Source organism: Pistacia vera, unplaced genomic scaffold (genome assembly GCF_008641045.1).
Source record: "Pistacia vera cultivar Batoury unplaced genomic scaffold, PisVer_v2 Contig461, whole genome shotgun sequence".
In the NCBI taxonomy this organism is placed as follows: domain Eukaryota; kingdom Viridiplantae; phylum Streptophyta; class Magnoliopsida; order Sapindales; family Anacardiaceae; genus Pistacia; species Pistacia vera.
This window is the reverse complement of record NW_022196292.1, coordinates 852,724-874,303: the sequence shown is the minus strand read 5'-3', so window position 1 is coordinate 874,303 and position 21,580 is coordinate 852,724. Positions and strand designations below refer to the sequence as shown.

Genomic DNA, 21,580 nt, shown 5'->3' with positions numbered 1-21,580 from the left:
GATCAGAGATTCCTGAGCAGTGTATGATCAGAGATTTTGAAGACAGATGGACTGCCGAAGAGTTGCTGCAACATCCTTTTCTTTCTGTTGATGCTTGAATTTCGAAGATGTACAGAATAGTTTAGCCCGATTCACCTTAGTTTACTAGTTAATTGATTCCTTATCCATATTGGATTGTTGACTAAAAAAAAAATATTACCTGCATGCTCATGGGAAGCCAAATAAAATGTACGTGCTCGGTTTATCCTTCTCAACAGCTTGGCGATGCTTATCGCCATGTCTTTTCCACGCAGAGAGTCAATGGTAGGCTGAAATGATACCTGTCTCACGGATGAGCATTAAAGAAGTTCATGTTGCTGTAAACTTCACCAATCCATATTAACAACTTTTGTTGAGTCAGAAGCCATTATGATCGAATGCACGAACCATATAGGCACAATCTGAAATTTTTGAAGAGGTATACCCATTTCTCCTAACATCTCCTCTAAATAACGTCCTGTAATCGATGCCTTCCTCCCAAAACCTTGTAGCCAAGTATTGGTTGCTCTACTCTTCGTAATTCGCCTGCTCTTCGCATCTAGAAAGCCTCACATCTAAGCTTGTCATCAAGGCATATTCCATCATCCCAAAACGTAGTGGCTTCCATCACACACCAACCACATTTCCTTTTTTTTTTTTTTTTGGCTTTTAACTAAGTGCAGAACATATAATACACTCTTGCCCCCATAAACGTCTTTTTCCAATTTTCTCTGATGTCTGTAAAATGACCGAAACAACTATTTTTGAATTGGTCCATACCCTTCTTTTGTTCCTCTAAAATCTCCATTATTCTTATAAAAACTTGCCAACTTGACCTAACTGTCACCCTTATTGGGAAGTACGGTACCTTATCGCTTACAACTTCCAACCTATAGTCTTTATAATTTACACTTAGAAAAATCTACATAATTGATATAAACTAAACAACAACAAAAAAAGAAACCAAAACAACTAATAGGCTGTCAATTTTGGGGATATGGGCTTCGAGGGCATCAGGGAGTGGGTGTTTTTGGCTTCGAGAGGACTGGGGAAGCCAATGCAAGCTCTACAAAGGCTGTTGTGGCAGGTTCCATGACTGGAGATGGCTGAGGATGACAGATATTGCAAGGCAGCCCTCCAGCCCCCCTATTCCGCCATCTTCTGTATTGCAAGGCAGCCCTCCAGTCCCCCTATTCCGCCATCTTCTGCCATCCCCAGCCCTCCAACCTCCTACAAACAACCTCTATTGCCTTCCCTCATCCTCTAGAACCCAAACAAAGCGACTCTCCCAATGCTCGCCATTTGCTCGACAAAACGGCACAACCACCATAACAATAAAACCAACTACATATCCCCCAAATTCGCACAAACCAATCAAATTATTCATCAAATTCAAAATCACCAGTAAAAAAGTACCATTTCTTCACCGGTGTCCTCCTCCTCGCCTGAATTCTCGTTGGCGTCCTCCTCTTCAAAACCATTTTTCGATTCTTCTCTTTATTCTTGTGCCGCCATTGTCTCCTCTGCCTCGGGACCACCTTGACTCATCGGATGATCCACTAGAGCATCTTCTTCGACAACCTTTGAATAGTTGCCGCCGCCGTAGTCTATGATTTGGAATGGGGTTGGGTTTTCCTCCTCCTTGTGAATATCAACCATGATTTTGTGTAACGAATCTTTAGGATCAAATATTGGCTGGAAATAGAGAACTTTTATCGTTGGAAATTGTAGAGAAATTGAAGGTGTTTCGTCAGTCTTTTTGGAGTATATTGTTCAGTTAAGCAATTTTGAAGGGAGGGGGTCGTTTTTTATTTTTAAAATTTAAACAAACTTCCATTAATTATAATATTACCCATATATATTTAAATCTTTTCGGTTTAACCAGTTTTACATGTTTAATGAATCCTAAGTGTGTCACGTCAGTTTTTCTAACTTAAAAAAAATTGTAAAATTTTTTTAGAGTTATTTTTCTAAATGCAAACTTGGGAGGTCTGACGAGTTAAATTTCCTCTGGTTTCTGTCATTACTCAAGTTTTGAATCTTTGTGATATCCTCAATTCGTATTATAAAGAAGATTAATAGTTAAATATATGAAAGAATTTTTCTTGTTAATATTACACTATAATTATATGTTCTCTTGTGGGTAAGCCCAAGAAGCGATACCACAGGCAACTCATGGTTTAAACGCACACCAAAGGTTAGGACTTTCAAATCCTTGAGCCAAAATTCACTGAAACCCATCTCCAATTCTTCATTACACGACGAAAAATCGCTTCTTCAATGCCACCTTACACCGCTAAGGCTCGAATGTATGTCCCAATTCGAGCTGCGACTTTGATCTCCACACGGGGACTCTTGGAAGAAAAGCTTCAAATCCTTCACAAACGCACCAACCTTAACCACATTAAACAACTTTACGCACAAATCATCAAGCAGGACCTCCACAATGACTTGTATATCGCACCGAAACTCGTTTCTTCTTTGTCCCTTTGCCGCCAATTGGGGTTGGCTATTAAGGTTTTTAATTATGTTCAAGACCCTAATGTTCATTTGTACAATACTTTGATAAGCGCTTGTGTGCAAAACTCTAAGGATGTTCACGCTTTTAGGGTCTTCTTTGAAATGCAAAAGGATGGTGTTTTTGCTGATAATTATACGTACCCCTTTATTTTAAAGGCGTGTGGTGGGCAAAATGGGTTAAAAGTTGTACAAATGATACATACCCTGATAGAGAAATGTGGGTTTTTGAGTGTTATTCCTGTGATTAATGCGTTAATTGATAGTTACTCAAAGTGTGGTGTGGTTGGTGTTATTGCAGCTAAGAAGTTGTTTATGGTTCTGGGTGAGAAAGATATCGTGACGTGGAATTTAACGATTTATGGGTTGGTGAAAAGTGGGGAGTTGACTGAAGCTCAAAGGCTGTTTGATGAAATGCCTGAGAGAGATAGGATTACTTGGAATACGATGTTAGAGGGGTATGCAAAGGCTGGAGAAATGAACTTGGCGTTTGAATTGTTTGAAAAAATTCCAGCGAGAGATGTTGTTTCGTGGTCGACGATGATTTGGGGGTATAGTAAAGCTGGAGATATGGAGATGGCAAAATTGTTGTTCGATAGGATGCCAGTTAAGAAGTTGATTCCTTGGACTATATTAATATCTGGGTTCGCTGAAAAGGGGATGACGAAGGAGGCAATGAGATTGTATGATGAAAGGGAGGAGGTTGGATTGAAGCCGGGTGCTTGGACTGTTATTAGAATATTGGCTGCTTGCGCTGAGTCAGGTTTGCTTAGTTTGGGGACGAAAGTTCATACTTCTATTGAGAGGAATAGGTTTAAATGTAGTACGAATGTGTCCAATGCCTTAATTGATATGTATGCAAAGTGTGGTAGCTTGGACAAGGCTGTGAGAGTCTTTAATGAGACACCAAAGAAAGATGTGGGGTCTTGGAATGCTATGCTACAAGGATTTGCGATGCATGGTCATGGTGAGAAAGCACTGGAGCTTTTCTCAACGATGAAACAAGAAGGGTTTAAGCCTAATAAAATTACTTTCATTGGTGTCTTATGTGCTTGTACACATGCAGGCTTCATTGACGAGGGTGTACAGTATTTCTATTCAATGGAAAGAGATTACGGGATTCTTCCTCGAGTTAAGCATTATGGTTGCATGATTGACCTTTTGGGCCGGGGTGGACATCTTAAGGAGGCTTTTAGACTTGTGCACAGCATGCCATTTGAACCGAATGCTGTTATTTGGGGTACCCTTTTGGGAGCGTGCCGAATGCATAATGCTGTAGAACTAGCTGAGGAGGTAGTTGATCACCTGGTTAAATTGAAACCGGCAGATCCTGGGAATTACTCTATGTTGTCAAACATTTTTGCTGCAGCAGCAGAAGACTGGGACAACGTTGCTAGTGTAAGGCTACTTATGAGAAGCACTGGAATTCAAAAGCCATCGGGGACTAGTTCTATTGAAGTGGATAACGAGGTCCATGAATTTACAGTATACGATAGATTGCACCCTAAATCGGAAAAGATATATGAGATGATTGAAACATTGGGTCAAGATCTTAATGAGGCCAGGTATGTCCCAAAGGTACCAGTAGATGTTGGTGAGGCGGTTTATTTAGATGGAACGGGCTGTTAAATTGTTGCTTATGGTGCTAGCTTCTACTTGTTTGAAGTGGAAGGGAAATTTTGCCATCTTGACTCTTGTGCTCTGATACCAACAAGTCAATTTACACTAAGAACAGAGACAAATCAGAACTGAATTTCATTGATGGGTGAAAGAAGAGTAACAATGGTTAACTAAACTAATATTAGACTAGAATTTTTCTTGAAATAACTACAGCTTCCTATTAATATAGCAATGTTTTACTCACTAATTGTTTGCTCTGCTTCTGCTTCATGTCTTTTCTTCAAATTAGATGGGTACTTCACCTTCTCCATCCTAATAAAATAAGCTTCTACATAATTATTTTATGATGCATCTTGATTGTAATCAATCTAAAGACTAAAATAGACTAGAAATTGAGAGCAAAATTAATTAGATAGAAATGGATTAGGAATAGAGATTTGGACTTCCTTACCCTTTAAAAGAAATTGAATTCTTTAAGTCTTTTAGGTTGCGGTTCATCTTCGTCATCGATAGGGAACTCATTCAAATTAGAATCAACAAAGCCTGTGGGTTGACTTGTACTTGGATTTAACTCTTTAGTATCTTCTTTATCATCCTTCTCACCTCCATTTCTTTTAGCATCACAATTATTAATACAACAAAAGCTTATCATCATGACCAAACACAAATAATATATGAAATAAATCTATGCAATTCAAAGAACCTATTTGATCTTATAAAGGATTACTTTAAAGGTAATGATATTTTAAAATAAGCAATTACCAAACAACTACATGTAAATTATATATATTTATTTGATCAACATATATATATTTTATGGTTAAGAACAAAATTATATGAAATCAGTAATACTTTATGATTAACAACAAAATTATATTAGAACTTTAAGTTAGCAAAAAAGATAATAATCATAATCAACTCTCTAGGTCCATCTGAGTGCACTTTAAGAACAAAATTATATGAAAGAGGTTTAATGAAAAATTTCTTGGCCTTTTTATTTTCAATTTATTTCAGCATATTTGAATTAATTATAATGTTGTTAGAACATAAATTAAACAAATATAATATCCTTTTGAGGTCATGTTTGGCATGCGACAGAGCATAACATTAAGCAAATTACATAGCATATAGCATTACGTTGTATTATATAATGTTATGCTAAATGTTGTATAATGGTTGGTAGAACATTGCATTGTATTATTTTTATACTATATTATATTTGGTGTATGAATTAGATTAATATTACATTTTGTTTCTCTAACAAAAATTCATTTATTAAAAATTAATATATTTTTCAATTATCATTTAACTAATATATTTTTATAATATATTATATTTGGTGTATGAATTAGATTGCATAATATTACTTTTTTTTTTCTCTAACAAAATTCAATAATTCCTAATCTGAAATATTGTTCACTTTACTCTTAAACAACATTTTCATTATTGTGACGCATTTATAAATCATCTTATGATCATGTGCCCATAAGAAAGGGAAACACTAAAATTGAAAATATATTTAAATTTTATATTTCTATAAGAATCTCGTAATCATATTCCATTTGGTGAACAAGAATTTCTAGAAAAATGAATTAAGAAAACAAAAATTAATCATATAATTAAAACGAGGTGTAGAAGGAAAACTTACTTATTTTCATAGTTGTGTGCTTTCAATCTCTTCAAGGGTGGTTCAGTTGTATCGATTACTGTTGATCCAACCATTAAATTCAATTCCAGAGAAGTAGCAGAACTCATAGGTTGCCAATCACGTGCGGTGGAAAGTTCATAGGATGGTGGTTCATCGTTACAGTGGCCATTTCCATTGAGTTTTAGCCTTCTCTTTAAAAATGAAAGATCTATTGGATTCTTCCATTTGTTCTCAAAATCTTCACGGTACAATAAACAAACTCCACACTTTTTCACCTTACAACCCTCTATCAATACTCCATCATGATTAGTAACATAGAAATTGACGATGGGCTTCGCATTAGTATGATATATATCTAACCTAGGAACTTTATGAGTATACATGACACAATCATATCCCAAGAATACATGATCTGATTTGATGTAGTGAGTTCTATCACCTTCGAACCAACCTTGTATAGACCCAATTGCAACAATCAAACGATCACATCCTTCAAAAGACATCTCACATTTAACGAAGAAAGGTTGGCCCAAATCTAACAAATCTGAGAATTCTATAATGGTGCAGAAAGCCAAACTGGCAAATTTATAAGTGATTGAGCCCCATGGTGGTAGTTCTACATAATCACCAGCATTTTGAAAGCTAAACCACTCTGGAATTTCACTTCCCGGGAAACTCATACAACCTTTTGGATTCACACCATTCATCTACAATAAGAAAATCTAGCATTGTTAATTTAACATCAAATTTTTTATTCAACAAAAAATAAAAATAAGAATTGACTTGGTATGATAGGAGAGAGACCTCTTCATCTTCTGAGCATAAAATTGTATTTGGCTGAAAATTGAGTAGAGCAGTTTTTACAATTTCTCTAATTGCATTCCTTTTCAATTTCCAATACCGTGCTTCTAGACACTGTAGATAACATGGATAATTTGAAATGAAACGAGGCCTGTTACAACAGATTAAGTCAAGCAAACATCAAAAACAACATTTGACATGAAATTCGATATAAAATTTGATCTCAAATGAATTTTGTTTTGTGTTATTAGTAAGACTCTATATATGATGTGTTGATCTGTTAAGTGGCTTTAGAATGTCACATAAAATTATGTACCACATGAGATGAAAAAATTTAGTACTACTTGAGATATATATAATTTCTTTTATTTAGACAAAATAAATCAAAAGAATCGAAAAACATTATTGAGCTTAAAATAAATCTTTATTATTTACCTTAAGCCGCATATACCATCAAAGGAATTTGAAATTTGCAATTTATTGGATTGTAGTTCATCTTTCTCTTTCCCTTTCTTTTTAGCATTGTCAACACTTCTTCTGGATGTTTCCAATGGTTCTCCATAATCTTCAACATACAAGAAATGGATCCCACACTTTTTCACCTTTCTATCTTTAGCATGAAATTTGATGAGCACTTTACAATCTAACGACTCCATCTCACAAGAAATTTCATGATATCCCCTATTGCACTCTTGACACCAATCTAATGACTCCATCTCACAAGAAATTTCATGATATTCCCTATCGCACTCTTGAAACGCATTATCCGTTATAGAAAAAAAAATTGAATAATACATGATCCGAATAAAATTGACCGAAGACATAATCATCATGTTCCCGAGGTCTAAAGCAATTTCTATAAATTTGCTCCTTACCATCTTCAGTTGTTACCAAGCAGTAACAGGTAACATTGTATTCTTGAAGAGTACTGGACTTTACTGCTTCTGGACCAACAACAGCAGATGTAAAATAACCTAGAAAGTTTTTACTATGCCAATCTAGTGGCTGATCAAGAGTTATATAAGATCCCGTATTTTGAAGGGTAAACCACTTTGGAATTTCATTTCCAGGGAAACAAATATTGGAACAAAATTCTCGACAAGATTCCTGTACCAATGAAAATGAAAATCATCACATCATAACATACTTTTAGGCTTTTAGCTTTAGACCTTTTTTTTTTTTTTTTTTTTTTTTCTATTACTTTTAAAAAACAACTAACATCATAAAAAATGAGAAAGGGTAAAAAGAGATACCTCATGAAGAATTTTGTATAAATCCAATTCAAAACAATTGGCAAAACTTGTCCCTCGTAATCTCCAATCAGGTAAAAATAGAAATGATGCATCTGATATTGATTGCAAGGATGAGCAGTTAGATGCTTGCACATTTACACCCAATGGAAGCTCTGGCAAAAGTCGAAGTCTCCGACAGTTACTTATGTCTAAGAAGTACAAGTAAGAAAGCCCTTTGATGTGTTCTGGTATGCTCTCAAAATTATTTCCACATAGATGTAACTCTTTCAAAGAGGATAATTGTCCAAGATTATCAGGTAATTTGGTGATTTTACATTTTTCCAAATAATCTGATACCAAAGAGCTTGAACCTGATGAAGAATTCAATGCCCCATTCAAGGTTTCCAGTTCATAAAAAGGTAGACATAGGTCTAAATGTCTAATTTTTGACACGTGAAAGAAGGATGATGGTGCTATTTTTATGGTTGCAGTACCTAGATAGAGACCCTTCAACCTTTCTAAATCTCCATTGTCATTGGGTGATCTTACCAATTTGGAGTAGCGCACAAGATTAAAGGTTTTGAGATATGTCGGCTTATAGATGCTACTCGAGAGACTCTCAAGCGATGAACATCTTTCAAGATCCAATTCAGTTAGTCCAGATGGATGTTCGATGAAGGGTAATTCATTTATTGCAGTTCCAATTAACCGTAATCTTTCCACCTTACGTGAGATCTTTGGAGCTTTCTTGAGATTAGGGCAAGCACGGAGATCAATTGATTTTGATTGAATGTAATCTGGTAGACTAATAAGCCTTGTACAAAAGCTTAGATCTACATTCACAAGCTTATTGAGATTTTGAATAGATGAGGGAGCAATCTCCAACAAACTCGTACAATGTGCTAGAATCAATTCCTGAATATTTGAGGCTCTTGAGAGATTTGGAATCTCTGTCATGTGTCGGGAGAAACTAAGATCAACATATTTCAAACTTACAGCATCCTGTAAGAAAACAAACAAAAATGATCAACTCAAATTAGTGCCTTGTATTTTTATAATTTTCAACAAAAAGACCACCGTATAAATACAAAAATACATACCTGAAAACCATGCCAATGTTTAACTTTGCTCCAACGCATATCAAGTTTAACAAGACTCATTGAAGGAGAACATAATGGCAATGATTTAAAGGGGTAATTATTCCAACAGAAAAATGTTATGTCATTGGGAAAGGATTTAGGTTCTTCAAAATCATCCAACTTATTTTCATAATCATCTTTGCCTGGTAAGTTAAATCCGTCTTAAAAATGGATTATTAAATCGGTATTCTGAGTTGTATAGTCTGAAGAATCTCAAGTTATCCATCTTTGACAAAACATGAAAAATTAAGCTTGCGTTGCTTATTTTAGATATGTCCAAGTTTATGCTTCGTACTGCTTCACATCCCTAACAATCAAAAGAGACGAACAGTTAGCATACAAGAATCTCCCATTAAATCAAACTAATTAATTAGCTAATGTTTATTAACCAGCAATGTTAGCCTAATCAAATTAATTTAAGCTTCATACGTAAATTAAGATACAAAATTTATTTTTTTATTAAAAATAAAATATGAATCAATCACAATCACAAATACATACTCTAGTGAATAGAAACATTGAACTAACTTAAACAAATAAAGATTACGGATTTCAGTAGCAGAAAAAATAATAAATAGGATAACAATAGCAGTAAAAGTGCTTGAAAAGTAAGAATTTTTAGAAAGAAAATATTAATAAAAAAAAAAAAATTCAAGATCTCTTATTAGATTTCCTTAAACCACATTAATTTAAAATTTGAATGAAAATGTAAGCTCTCTTTCAAAGCTATGTATTTATTTATAAATACATATAGCTAACCCTTACCTTATAATTTCTACATACTTTCAAGATATCCATGTGATGCCATAATCGAATGTCTTTGCAATCATCATCTTGAGCAATTTTCTTACCCATTTCTTGAAGCAAATCATGCATTGTTATTCTATTGCAAGTCACAAGCACGAGACACTTATCAATAAGAACTTCTATTCCTTGCTTTGCATAAAGGTCACAAGCATTAAGGATTTCTATCACTAAATCTCTATCTTCCCCGTCGAAGAAACATGTAATATCTAAAAATATTTCCTTCTCGTCTTTCTCAAGTCCATCATAACTAACTCTTAATATGTTAAGAACATTCGAAGGAGGACCTTTTTCCAGTTTGTTTATTACACTTTCCCAAAACTCTTTTTCCTTGGAAAACAAATTGGAACCCAACACTTTAAGAGCCAATGGAACGCCTTTGGAATATTCTACTGCTTTCTTTGATAGCTCCATATAATATGCAATAGGAGGGTTTTGTTTAAAAGCATGCTGATTAAAAAGTTGATGAGCTTCCTCCTCTCTTAATCCCTCAACCTTGTACATACAAGCATCATCTACGTCACAATTTCTTAACACTTGTTTATCTCTTGTTGTTATGATAATTTGACTTTCCGAGCTCAACAAGTTAAGGTTTTCAATCAAATCTTCTATTTGCTGTGAAAATGTCACATCATCAAAAATAATGAGAACCTTCTGTTTTTTAAGTCTTTCTCTTGTGTAGGTGAGTCCTATATTGGGATCTCTATCATCTAATATCGTGGAAAGAAGTTCTTTTTTCAAGTGAGTTATACCATTTTTCTCTGACTGTTCCCTAACATTGTCAGCAAAATAGAATCTTTCGAACTGGCTCAAGATTTTGTTGTATACAACACGGGCAATAGTTGTTCTGCCTATACCACCTATGCCCCAAATTCCTATTTTGAAAACACCATTTGATCCCTTGTGCAACAAAGACTCTATTTTGTTTACTGAAAATTCTACCCCAACCAGGCCTTTATAATCACTTGGAGACAATTTATTTAGTCTTTTCAATATAACGCCTGAAATTTCATCTATGAGTTCAGGTTCAGACCTAGTAAATAGAAAAAATTTAAACATTAATTAGTTAGGATAAGTAAATCAAAAGGAGACAGGAAGAAAAGATCACAAAAACCAATGCAAAGATTTTAATAACCGATCTTGTTAGATTTTAAAAAAGAAGTAATATTGATTAGTACAAAATTATATGCAGATTAACACTTTCGTTTTTCCATCTATAGGCCAACCAGATTGATTAGCTGCTTCATTCAGCGCATTCTCCCATCTTTGCAGCATCTCCGGCTGTTCCTTAAAACGGTCTTGAAGTTCAGCAAATCCCTTCCCAAAACTCTCTTTCTGACGCCTTACATGAGATGCGTCTACCTTGTAGAAAATTGGTAGTACAATCTGCTGTTTCGTTTTCATGCAATCAATAATCTGTTCAAGTTCTTGGAGACACCAACTTGAAGACGCGTAATTTTGTGAGAAAATGATGACAGAAATCTTTGATGCTTTAATTGTATTCAAAAGAGATGACGAAATCTCATTTCCTCTTATCAGTTGGTCATCCATGAAAGTTTCAATCTTTTTGCGACACAAAGCCACATAGAGATGCCTTGTAAAATTATAGCGGGTGTCCTCGCCTCGGAAACTAAGAAAGACATCATAGTTCTTCAATTGAGGAGTGGCTGAAGATGAAGAAGCAGCCATCCAACTCCTCTGATGAAAGACTTTTCAGATCTGTTTAAGTTTGTAGACAATCAATGAATAAAAGAAAAAAAATTAAAGTAATTAGAAGTCTTATGTTTAATAATTTTCTGAGTAATATTACACTCATAAACACTACTCACAAACTTTATCTCACAAAATCGATGTATCAGCTCGCAATTGCTCAGTTCACATGAGTCTCGTCTACCCAACAATAGATCCCGTCTAACCAAACCAATTGTGAACTCCCACATGAGGTTACAAAAAATATTTGTGAGACTAATATTATTATAATTTTTCCCATTTTCATTCTTTGAAATATTATTATAATTTAATATGAAATAATTAAATGCTTCATTAATATCCCTAAAAAATGATTTATTTTAAAAGTAAAAAATAAAATAAATATGATACATAAACAATTACTAAAAAAAAAAATACTTTCTGATTTTGTTAAATAAATCTTGAAAATAGAAAACAGGGCAAAAGTTTTTTTGTTTTTGTTTTTATAACTTCTTAGTTATAAATTTAAAAAAAAAAAATTGATATGACATTTTTAATTATATAAAAATTAAAAGACAAGTGAAGAAATATTACAAACAAAAAAAAAAAATATTACAAAAATAAAAAGAGGCACTTACTTTCTAATTAGTCCTAGAAGATCATATTTGCACTTGCACCTGAGTTACTGGAAATTAAAGATTGACACGGCTTTGAGAGACTATGAACATCAAGAATCAACAAAATGTTCAATTTGTTTGAAACATAGATGCATTTGTTTGGTAAAATTATATAATTAAAATAAAAATAGAGAAAAATAATAGATATAAAAACTCAAACAAGCTAACCAAAAATACACATATAAGCTACTTATAACTATTTAAAACAAACAAAAAAAAAAAAAAACAAAAATTAAAAAATCCAGGAACAATAGAGACACTTACCTTTTAATTAGCCTTGGAAGTTCAGATCCAGCACTTACGAAACTGAAGATGGATAACTTTCACTTCATAAAATTATATAAAATTTAAAAAAATATATGAGAAAAATAATATATATAAAAAGTCATAGTATGTTTACCCAAATAACAAATGAAGACAGATCTGAATTGCTACAGAGAAAGTATGTAAAGATCAGTGAAGATAAATGAGGATGTTGAAGCGACGGAAAACGATAAAACTTTGATGTTATGAATGATTTCTCATATATTTATCTCTTCTTCACTCACTCTTGAAAGAAAATTGCGGAGTAAATTGCAGAGAAAGTACCAGAAATTTCGTGGAAATTTCATTACCAGTGTCAGTCAACTGGTTTCTTTTTCTTATTCTGTCTCCATTATTTTTACTTTATCAAAAGTTGTCTGCCCTTTTTTCTTTCTTGACTTTGACAATCATGCTTCAGTTTTGGGAATACTACTTTTAGTATTAACTAGTAAAATATCTAAAAACTCTGAGCTTCGTTTGGTTCAAGATTGGGAATACTACTCTTAGTATTTTCAAAAAAGTTAAACAGTAAAATACTTAGGGTCCGTTTGGTTCAGTCTTTAAAAAACTGTCAATGAGTTTCTCAATAAAGGTTACAGTAAAAATTGTGTTTGGTTCAGATATCCATCAATATTACTCAGTATTTTTTTGACCATTGTGAATTTTTCGCCATTATTTCTCCCAACAACAACTGACATCTTCTCTTCTTTTTATTTACTGCATACACCCGTGACTTCTCCTCTCACTCAGTCCATCAACGAAGCACAAAGCACACTGAAATACAACTCTTCCTCCTTCTCGCCCAACTGCTACTAAGCTTTTCATTTCCTTATTCTCTTCATTTACTCCACTATTCTCCACCAAAGCAAGATGTTGGTTTTAACCTCTACGACAGTCGTTCTTTGAGTCATCAGAGCGATGTTTGGAGAGCGAGAAAGCGTAGGGTAAGAAAGATGCGCAGGATATATAAAACGGCTCTCATCACCACCCTGCGCAAATTGGCTACTCTTGAACAATCTCAGTTTCAACTTTCAATCAAATGACATCATGATTGTTGGTACCTTCCACTTTCAGAATTTTATTTTCATTTTTATTTTTTCAATTCTAAGTTACATATAACTATTTTGTACCCAATGAAATGAAACTGAAAAAAAATGGCAATTTTTATTGTATGATTTTTGCAGTGAAACTTAACCCCGTTGTGTTTTTTGTGTTTCTGGAAACGAGTAGGGTTTAATTTTGCAGAAGTGTTGTGAATATGGTGGAATGGGTTGTAGTATGTGTCTTGTGATTGTGGTTATATGGTTCGACAGAGAGGACTTGTTTGCAAAGTGTTCAATTTGATGGGTGGTTTGAGTAATGTGGGAATTTATGAATGGTTTGTGATAGTTGAGTAATTTGTTGTAGTTTAGTTCTGTGTGTGGACATAGCTGATAGCTACCACAAGTTTGGGTTAGACCCATTAAGACCACTACTTGGTGAAAAATCATAAAATTTTTGGTTTTTTGGTTCTATGATTAATGGGTTGGTGGGGTAGTTTTGTCTGAGTTTGACTAAATGGGATTAAGGATTTTGCCGATTGAAGAAGTAAAAAAGGGTTTATGTGAATGTAGAAAAATTTTGAAATGGCTGTGTTTCTTTGTAAGCAGTGCATTTATTGTGAGATGTTATGAAATGGTGGATAGGTGGCTGATGAGGGTGTTTTGGGAGAGAGCGGAAAAATGTGTTGGAATTTTGAGATTGAATTGAAGAGGATATGAAGGAGTTGTGAAAGAAGATATTCACCAGCTATGTGGGATTTACTATTGAAAGAACTGTAGATAGAATGAGTTGTAAGTAAATGAAAATTGCATAATGAATGGATAGTGGGGGCATGATCCAGTAACATGGTCGTATGCAGGACAGCTCATCCAAATTCTGTATACAGAGTTAAATTTATAAAAAGATGAGATTGAGTAGTGATAACCTAAAATCCTTTAGGATTATTGTGGGGTTCCTTACTTTCAAAGATGTCCAATGTAGAAACCTACTTGAAGAGGTGAGTTTGACCCTATTATGAACTGCCAGGATGTCTAGTTTGACTTCTATTCTGTAAAATTTTATTTCTCTTCCATAATCCATATAATCACTTTGAAAGATTAAACTTTTTTTTTTTAAGACTATAAATTTAATCTGGTGACTAGGGGATGTCAATAGTGATATAGATAACCTCGTCATTGATTGAACAATTGGCTATGTTCACTTCCTCTAAAATATTATCATTCATATTCAGTAAACCTTTTGGTCAAGTACAACTAAGTCATGACTGTGTTTCGCCTTTGTGGAAGCATTATATCTTATAAAGGGAAAAACTATTTTGTTTTCTTGGCTCATCATTGTTATTTTTCTTTTTCAAGTTTCCAATTTATTGTTCTTCCTTTTGTGTGTTTCACCAAAATTTTGATTAAACGCAGAATGAGATCACTCACACTTATGCTCAAATATTATTGTTTTTCAATGTAATTTTTGTTTATGGAGTTGATTTGAATAATTATAATTTAATTATACAATGGACAGAGAGTATTCAGTTAATCTCAAGTGGATAGATGAGCAGGTTTTCCATTGCTTGATTCAGCTCTATTCAACCCCATCATGCACTATTTTCTTATTCATTCCAGCAAACTAATCAATGGTTGAGAGGGTGATGATTTGTCTAACTTATGTATTAATCATTTTGTAGGTGATAACTGCAAGTCATCGCATAGTTACTTACAATGCCATGAACAATGTACATGTCACTCAGCCCACCATCGCAGAATTGATCAATACTTTCGATGCAGAAGACAGGTTGACGTTATTCAGAATTGGGGTACACAAAGACCTTGTTGGTCTACCTTGACCATCGTGCCCCGTACTTTCTGTTGAAAGCAGTGTTGGGTCAAACGAGGTAATATTTCTGTATGTTTGTTTATATGTTATATGTTGCATATGTTTATATTGATATGTATCCTAATTGTTACAATATTTCACATCATGATTGTTCTTCTCACCTACTATATAGATGAGTGAGTCCGTTCAATGGACTGCTGAACTCACCCATAGGTTCTTAGAACTGTTGGCTGAGCGGGTGAAAACAACCCACGGTACTGCAATAAGAGCTTCTGACCATAGGAGGATTAGTGAACAATTACAAAATGTGCGCAGAGAAAATTGAAAGTGCAACAGTTGGCTTCTAAGTACAACGCTTGCGATCAACATACAAGTCTTGGCGTATGCTAATAGGACAACGGGGTTTGGTTGGGATCAAGAGTCCCAAACTCCAACCTGTCCTAAAGAGATATGGGAAGAATATATAAAGGTAAATATATTTTCTTTTTTCTAATTCTTATAACGCAGATGTGGTATGCACTTTTGTTTTGGGTAAAATAAATTAATGTGTATGTTTGTTTTTCAATAACAGCAAAACCTGGTGCGCAGCAATTCCTACATAAAGGACTCGTTGATAGAGAGTTATATGAGGTCATATTCGAGAAGCAAAATGCACTGGCAGATTTGCTTTCACATCTGCATCTGAACCTGCGGCATCCACCGTGTTTTTTCGATCCCATCGAGGCAACATGATGAAGATGACTTCGATCTTGATCCAGGAGATCAACTAGAGAAAAACGATCTGATAGGTCTGGGAGATAGCGATCCGTAAATAGGAGGAGGAGAAGGAGAGAGGGAGGGAAACCCATTTTTGGGTGCGATGACTCAGTTGGCGCAAGCTATTTCCAATAAGATATGGGATCTGCGGCATCAACTCGCAGTGGCGGTGATGGGACCCAAGAGAACACAAGTGGTTGGAAGGATCGATATTCCCGGAAAATTGTCAGAATTTTGGAAAGTATGCAACTCCACCGCAATATATTGGATGCATGAAGTACTTAATTGCCAACCCAGAGTGGCGTAGCTTATGGTGAACATGTCACATGCGAACAAGGAATTTTGGGTTTAAATGATATCCGTCGTATGTAGATGACGGTTTAGGACTTCCTTGTTGAACTTGTTTTCGGTTGTTAGTCTTATTGATTCTGTTGAAATATGAGATATTTTATATTTACTTTCTTCGTATTACAGACTTCACTTGCTTGTTCTGAGATCGATAAACCATCTGTGTTGTGCAATGATTCATATCTTTAAATTGAATGTATTTATTTGTTTAGTATTAAAAAAGTATGAACTAATGGAAGCAAAGCTCATAATGGACAGGTGTAAATGGCGTCGTCTAGCCATACAAACCATAATCAAGATAATGAGAGTGAAAAGAACAATTATATAATATGCTGCAGTCGCGTTGTGTGGGGCTATTACATATGAAATGGAGTTAAGCATGCAAACCAGCCAACCTGTAAATACATCTTCATTAATGGTCACGATTATATGGTGGAAATGCCGAATGGTCATCCTAGAAGAATTACAATAAGTGTCGCATGAGCAAAAGATGTTTTCAAAACTTATGTATATATTGACACAAAGAGGCAAACTGCGAGTAACCAGACACATGAGTATTGAGACACGTAATGATATTTTTTTATAACAGTTGGCAAAAATGCGTCAAATCGTGATTGTGGGAAGGATTACCAGCATTCCGGTGAGACAATTGTAGATATGTCCATGCAGTTTGTGATGGATAGTGGAGTTGATGTTAGTCTTTATCAAGTCACCTGACTTTACTGATGTTCCATTGGAGATATCGACCAACCCAAACTTTTACCCATTCTTTAAGGTACTTAATAATTTTTAATTAGATGTTGGTTAGTTCATTGTTTCATAATTGTTGTTCGTCTTCACATATTACTAAAATGCAATTTTGTCAACAGGACGTATTGGAGCGATTGACGGTAAACATATACGTGGTTGACGCCAGTTGAGGTAGCTGTACATCGAAATCGTAAAGGGGCATGTCGCAGAATGTGATGGTCGTCTGTGACTTCAATGTTGTTCACAATATGTCGTCAGGCTGGGAAGGATTACCCATGACGCAAGGGTTAATTCAGTTTTAGATGATCCTGGTTCGGGTTTCCCGCATCCCTCTAGGTATAACTAACTTGGTTTATGTAATGTAGCTAAACTAGAAAACATTTTTCATGTTTCTTCAAAAACATTCAGTTATTATTATAGGTAAATATTACTAGTAGATGCGGGTTATGCGAACAAAGGTGGGTTCCTCACCCCACATAGACAGGTTCCTATCATGTTTCCGATGTGCGTCGTAACCTTCTGGACCTATGGAGTTGTTTAATTACAGACATGCATCGCTTCGGAATGTTGTGGAGAGGACCTTTGGTGGTTTTAAAAAAAGGTTCCGCCTTCTTGATGGCATGAATAATTACCCGTTGAGAAGCAAGCTAACATTGTTATGGCATGTTGTGTAATTCATAATTTTATCAAAAGGTTCGATACAAACGACCCTATCTTCCAAAGGTTAATGGCAATGGAGTTTGTGAGGAAGGAAATGGGACGAGTTCGAATCAACTGACTCAGCGTAATACAGACGACATGGGAAGGATAGGGATAGCATAACTACTGCTCTGTGGGCAGAACATGAGTCCAACTCGTATTGATAACTGAATATTGGTGTACAAAGAATTTTGAGGGATGATTATTAGTAGCTTCGTATTATTAATTTAGATATGTATTAATGTTGTGTTTTTAAATGATATATTAGTAGTCGAACTTGTTACGGAGAAATTGTTTTTAATTAAACCCTTAAAAATTTACCAAACAACTAATTAATATTATTTAAATGTGAATTGAAAAGTTCAATAATTATCAAAAACACCCCTGCGTTCAGCTAACCGATGGCGCGAGTGGCGTGGGAATAAAGGTGACACACAAGGCGCAAGCGCACAGCATTATCTGACATTATTAAATGCAAACAACTTTTTTCTAACATTATCTATTGATAATTATAATAAATAAACAAGTATATTTAAATGCAAACACTTTTTCAGAAAACTATTAAATACAACTCCACCAACTTTTTTCAGAAAACTATTTTCAAAACTGTTAAATCACGAACCAAACGAAGCCCTAAAAACTCTCATTTTTGGGAATACTATTTTCAATATTATTCATTTTTTTTAAACCCTCTAAATTTGTTAATTTAATTAAATACCCCTAAATATTTTTTTTAAATTACAAAAACACCCCAACAATCCACATTTACCATATTCCGGCCACCACCGCTGAAAAATGGCCAGAATCTGGTAGGATGGCGCTCTATCGGCTGAATCTGGCTGGTAGTGCGCTGATCTAGCCTTTTCCGATCAGATTCACGGTGGATCTGGCCGAAAAAGGCCAGATCTAAGGCCAAAGATCTGGCCGTTGACTGCCAGATCTTTGGCCATAATAGTCGGTCACGACGGCCAACAAACGGTCGTCGTTGACCATCAACGATGATCGTTTGTTGGCCATCGTTGAGAGCAAATACGGCTAGATCTGGCCGTTGACGGCCAGATTTACGGCGGCCAGATCCACCCTGGATCTGGTCGGAAAAGGCCATATCGGCGCATGACCGGTAAGATCCAGCCGGTCATGCGCCTATAAGGCTACTCCGACCACCTCCGATGGTGGTGGCCGGCTGGGGGTGTTTGAGGGTGGGTTAGGGGTGTTTTTGTTAACTTTTAATGTTTTATTATAGGGGGTATTTTGTAAAAAAACAAACATAAAGGGTATTTTATTAATTTATAAATCCTACATCGTAATACCCGCCCAATTCAACTTTTTTTTAACTTTTTTCAAAAAACTTTTCTCAAAACCCCCAAATTTTAAACCAAACGAAGCCCTGATTTTTAGGAATACTATTCCCAATAATATTTTACTTTTTTTAAACAATTTAAATTTGATAATTTAATTAAATACCCCTAAATATTTTTTAAAAAATTGTAAAAACACCCCATTAATCTATATTTACTAGATTCCGGCCACCACTGTCGAAAAATTGTTGGAATCTATTAGGATGGCGTATTACCTGCTGAATCTGGCCGGTAGTGAGCCGATCTAGCCTTTTCAGCCAGATCCACAGAGGATCTGGCCGGAAAAGGCCAGATCTAAGGCCAAAGATCTGGCTGTTGACGGCCAGATCTTTGGCCGTAACAGTCGGTAATGACAATCATCGTTGACCATCAATGACGACCGTTTGTTAGCCATCGTTGACCAGCAAATACGGCCAAATCTGGCCATAGGTCTGGCCAAAAAAGGCCATATCGGCGTATGACCGACAAGATCTAGCCGGTCATGCGCCGATACGGCGACTCCGGCCACCCTCCGACGGTGGTGGCCGGCTGTCCGTATTTGAGGGTTGGTTGGGGGTGTTTTGGTTAACTTTTAATGTTTTATTATAGGGGTGTTTTTGTAAATAAATAAACATAAAGGGTATTTTATTAATTTGTAATTCCTACATCGTAATACCTGCCCAATTCAACTTTTTTTTAACTTTTTTCAAAAAACTTTTCCCAAAAACCCAAAATTTTGAACCAAACGGAGCCCATGTCTTCCACAGTGAGAATGTTAGGGCCGGATTTTTTTCTTTACTTTTAATTTATTGCTATTAAGTTCATGAATAAAATAAGTAAATAGCAATTAACAAGATTTTTATTTATTAATAACTTATTGTATTAAAAAAAATGATGATTCTTAATCGGATTTACTTTAAATTAAATATGTTGATTTTAAATTAATTTCTCTATTTTTATATCTATATTAATTTCTAATTTATCCACGCTAATGAAAGGCAACCCTATTGGCATAAACCACTTGGCTTGTGACAGATGACATGACCTTAGGTAATCAAGAGGTCTTGTATTTGAGTCTCACCAAATAGTTATTTACCACATTTGTGATTTATCTAATCTATTAGACTTGTATTCAATGAATTCCAAGGATTAATTGAGGTATACGCAAGTTAGCATGGATACCACGGTCATTAAAAAAAAAAAAAACCCTATTAGCATAGACCTAATATAACGGGCCATGTATCTTGCAAAGTTGTGATAAATTTGGTCAGATATGAGCCTTATGCAATTTACTAATTTTAAGTGAGGGTATAATTGTAATAAAAATAATATTCTTTTTTCTCCATTTCTTCGCTTCAAAGCTTTATATTTACAGCTCTCAAAATTAAAAGTAAAATTAAATTAATCAAAATCAACAATAAAGCATGAGACAAACCAATCAATATCGTTATAACACAAATATAGATTAATTTGTTTATGAAATCACAACCTCAACTCTTGTACAACCAAGTAATTAATTCTAAATCCTACATTAACAGAAGAAAAACCGAGTTTCATACCCATTAAAATAAGAAAAGTAATTGTAAATCAGATAAATTTTCCAGTTAGAAATAATTTCTTGGATGTTTTTCTTTTTCTCTTCTTCACATACTGGTCAAAGAAAACTACCCATTAAAACCGAGTTTCATGCCCCTGTTTTTCCCTAATTCCACGCAATATTACAAAAACAGGCCTACCAAAAAGAAGCTTTGATTGCGAAACAATAATAATTGTAGAAGATTAGAAATAATTAAGAGGCATAAGCTAGAATTCAAAATTACTTTATGAAATAACAATAAATCCTTATTTTTCAATTAAAAAAATACACCATTGGATTTAAATAAAATGCAAATTTAAAAATTAAATAAAAAGTCATCTACTCCTACATGTTATGAGCTAATTCATAATAAATTGTATGATTGTAAACGAAGATAATAATACTACCAAGAGTCCTCTTCACTTATAAAGAAATACGAAGAGTTAGAACAAAATAAAATTAGAAATTAAAAGATTTGTGGAAACATATATGATTCATGAATGAGGAATGGTAGAGAAATTTCACAGAAATATCATACCACCGTATAAATGACTAAATTCGACTCATTAATTAGCAGAGAAAATAAACAAATATTGTCTAAATTATTGATAAAAAATAAGGGAATTTCTTAGAAAGATATCAGATTAGTTGCCATAATAATAATGCACATAATTAAACAATTATAATTATTAATAAAGTACAAGTGTAGAACCTTAATATTCATTAATAAAAACAATATAATATGAAGAATGATTGTTAACATTGTAACATTGTAATTTTGCTTAATTTTTATGAAAA

The 21,580-nt window shown here is 34.4% G+C and overlaps 2 protein-coding genes across 13 annotated transcripts; one reads left to right on the top strand and one right to left on the bottom strand.

Annotated features, from left to right (window-relative positions):
• Positions 1–2,325: 2,325 nt before the first annotated feature.
• Positions 2,326–4,204, top strand: LOC116145379 (pentatricopeptide repeat-containing protein At3g29230-like). The gene has a single exon (XM_031430833.1). It carries the CDS (start codon positions 2,326–2,328, stop codon positions 4,162–4,164), a length of 1,839 nt encoding a protein of 612 aa, XP_031286693.1. The 3' UTR covers positions 4,165–4,204.
• Positions 4,205–4,324: 120 nt separating this feature from the next.
• Positions 4,325–12,738, bottom strand: LOC116145380 (TMV resistance protein N-like). Of its 12 annotated transcripts, none has more exons than XM_031430842.1 (13): positions 12,546–12,738; positions 12,410–12,471; positions 12,107–12,186; positions 11,609–11,690; positions 10,984–11,498; positions 9,741–10,812; positions 8,937–9,282; positions 7,858–8,838; positions 7,040–7,711; positions 6,608–6,755; positions 5,804–6,510; positions 4,607–4,766; positions 4,325–4,467 (listed from the first exon to the last, which is right to left on the bottom strand). In XM_031430842.1, the coding sequence occupies exons 5-7, from the start codon at positions 11,466–11,468 to the stop codon at positions 9,127–9,129; spliced, it is 1,713 nt and encodes a 570-aa protein (XP_031286702.1). In that variant the 5' UTR covers positions 11,469–11,498; positions 11,609–11,690; positions 12,107–12,186; positions 12,410–12,471; positions 12,546–12,738; the 3' UTR covers positions 4,325–4,467; positions 4,607–4,766; positions 5,804–6,510; positions 6,608–6,755; positions 7,040–7,711; positions 7,858–8,838; positions 8,937–9,126. The 12 variants fall into 12 exon arrangements, with proteins under 12 accessions (XP_031286702.1, XP_031286700.1, XP_031286698.1 ...); XM_031430840.1 differs by having other exon boundaries at positions 12,410–12,451; XM_031430838.1 differs by having other exon boundaries at positions 12,107–12,153; positions 12,410–12,451.
• Positions 12,739–21,580: the final 8,842 nt, after the last annotated feature.

Bases quoted from the DNA above. Each gene is read 5' to 3' on its own strand.
- LOC116145379 (XM_031430833.1), top strand. From the start codon at position 2,326: ATGTATGTCCCAATTCGAGCTGCGACTTTGATCTCCACACGGGGACTC.
- LOC116145380 (XM_031430837.1), bottom strand. From the start codon at position 11,468: ATGGCTGCTTCTTCATCTTCAGCCACTCCTCAATTGAAGAACTATGAT. The intron at 10,813-10,983 runs GAAAGTGTTAAT...TCTATTTACTAG, and splicing joins TGGCCTATAGATGGAAAAAC to GTCTGAACCTGAACTCATAG. The intron at 9,283-9,740 runs GTAAGGGTTAGC...TTTGATTGTTAG, and splicing joins AAGTATGTAGAAATTATAAG to GGATGTGAAGCAGTACGAAG.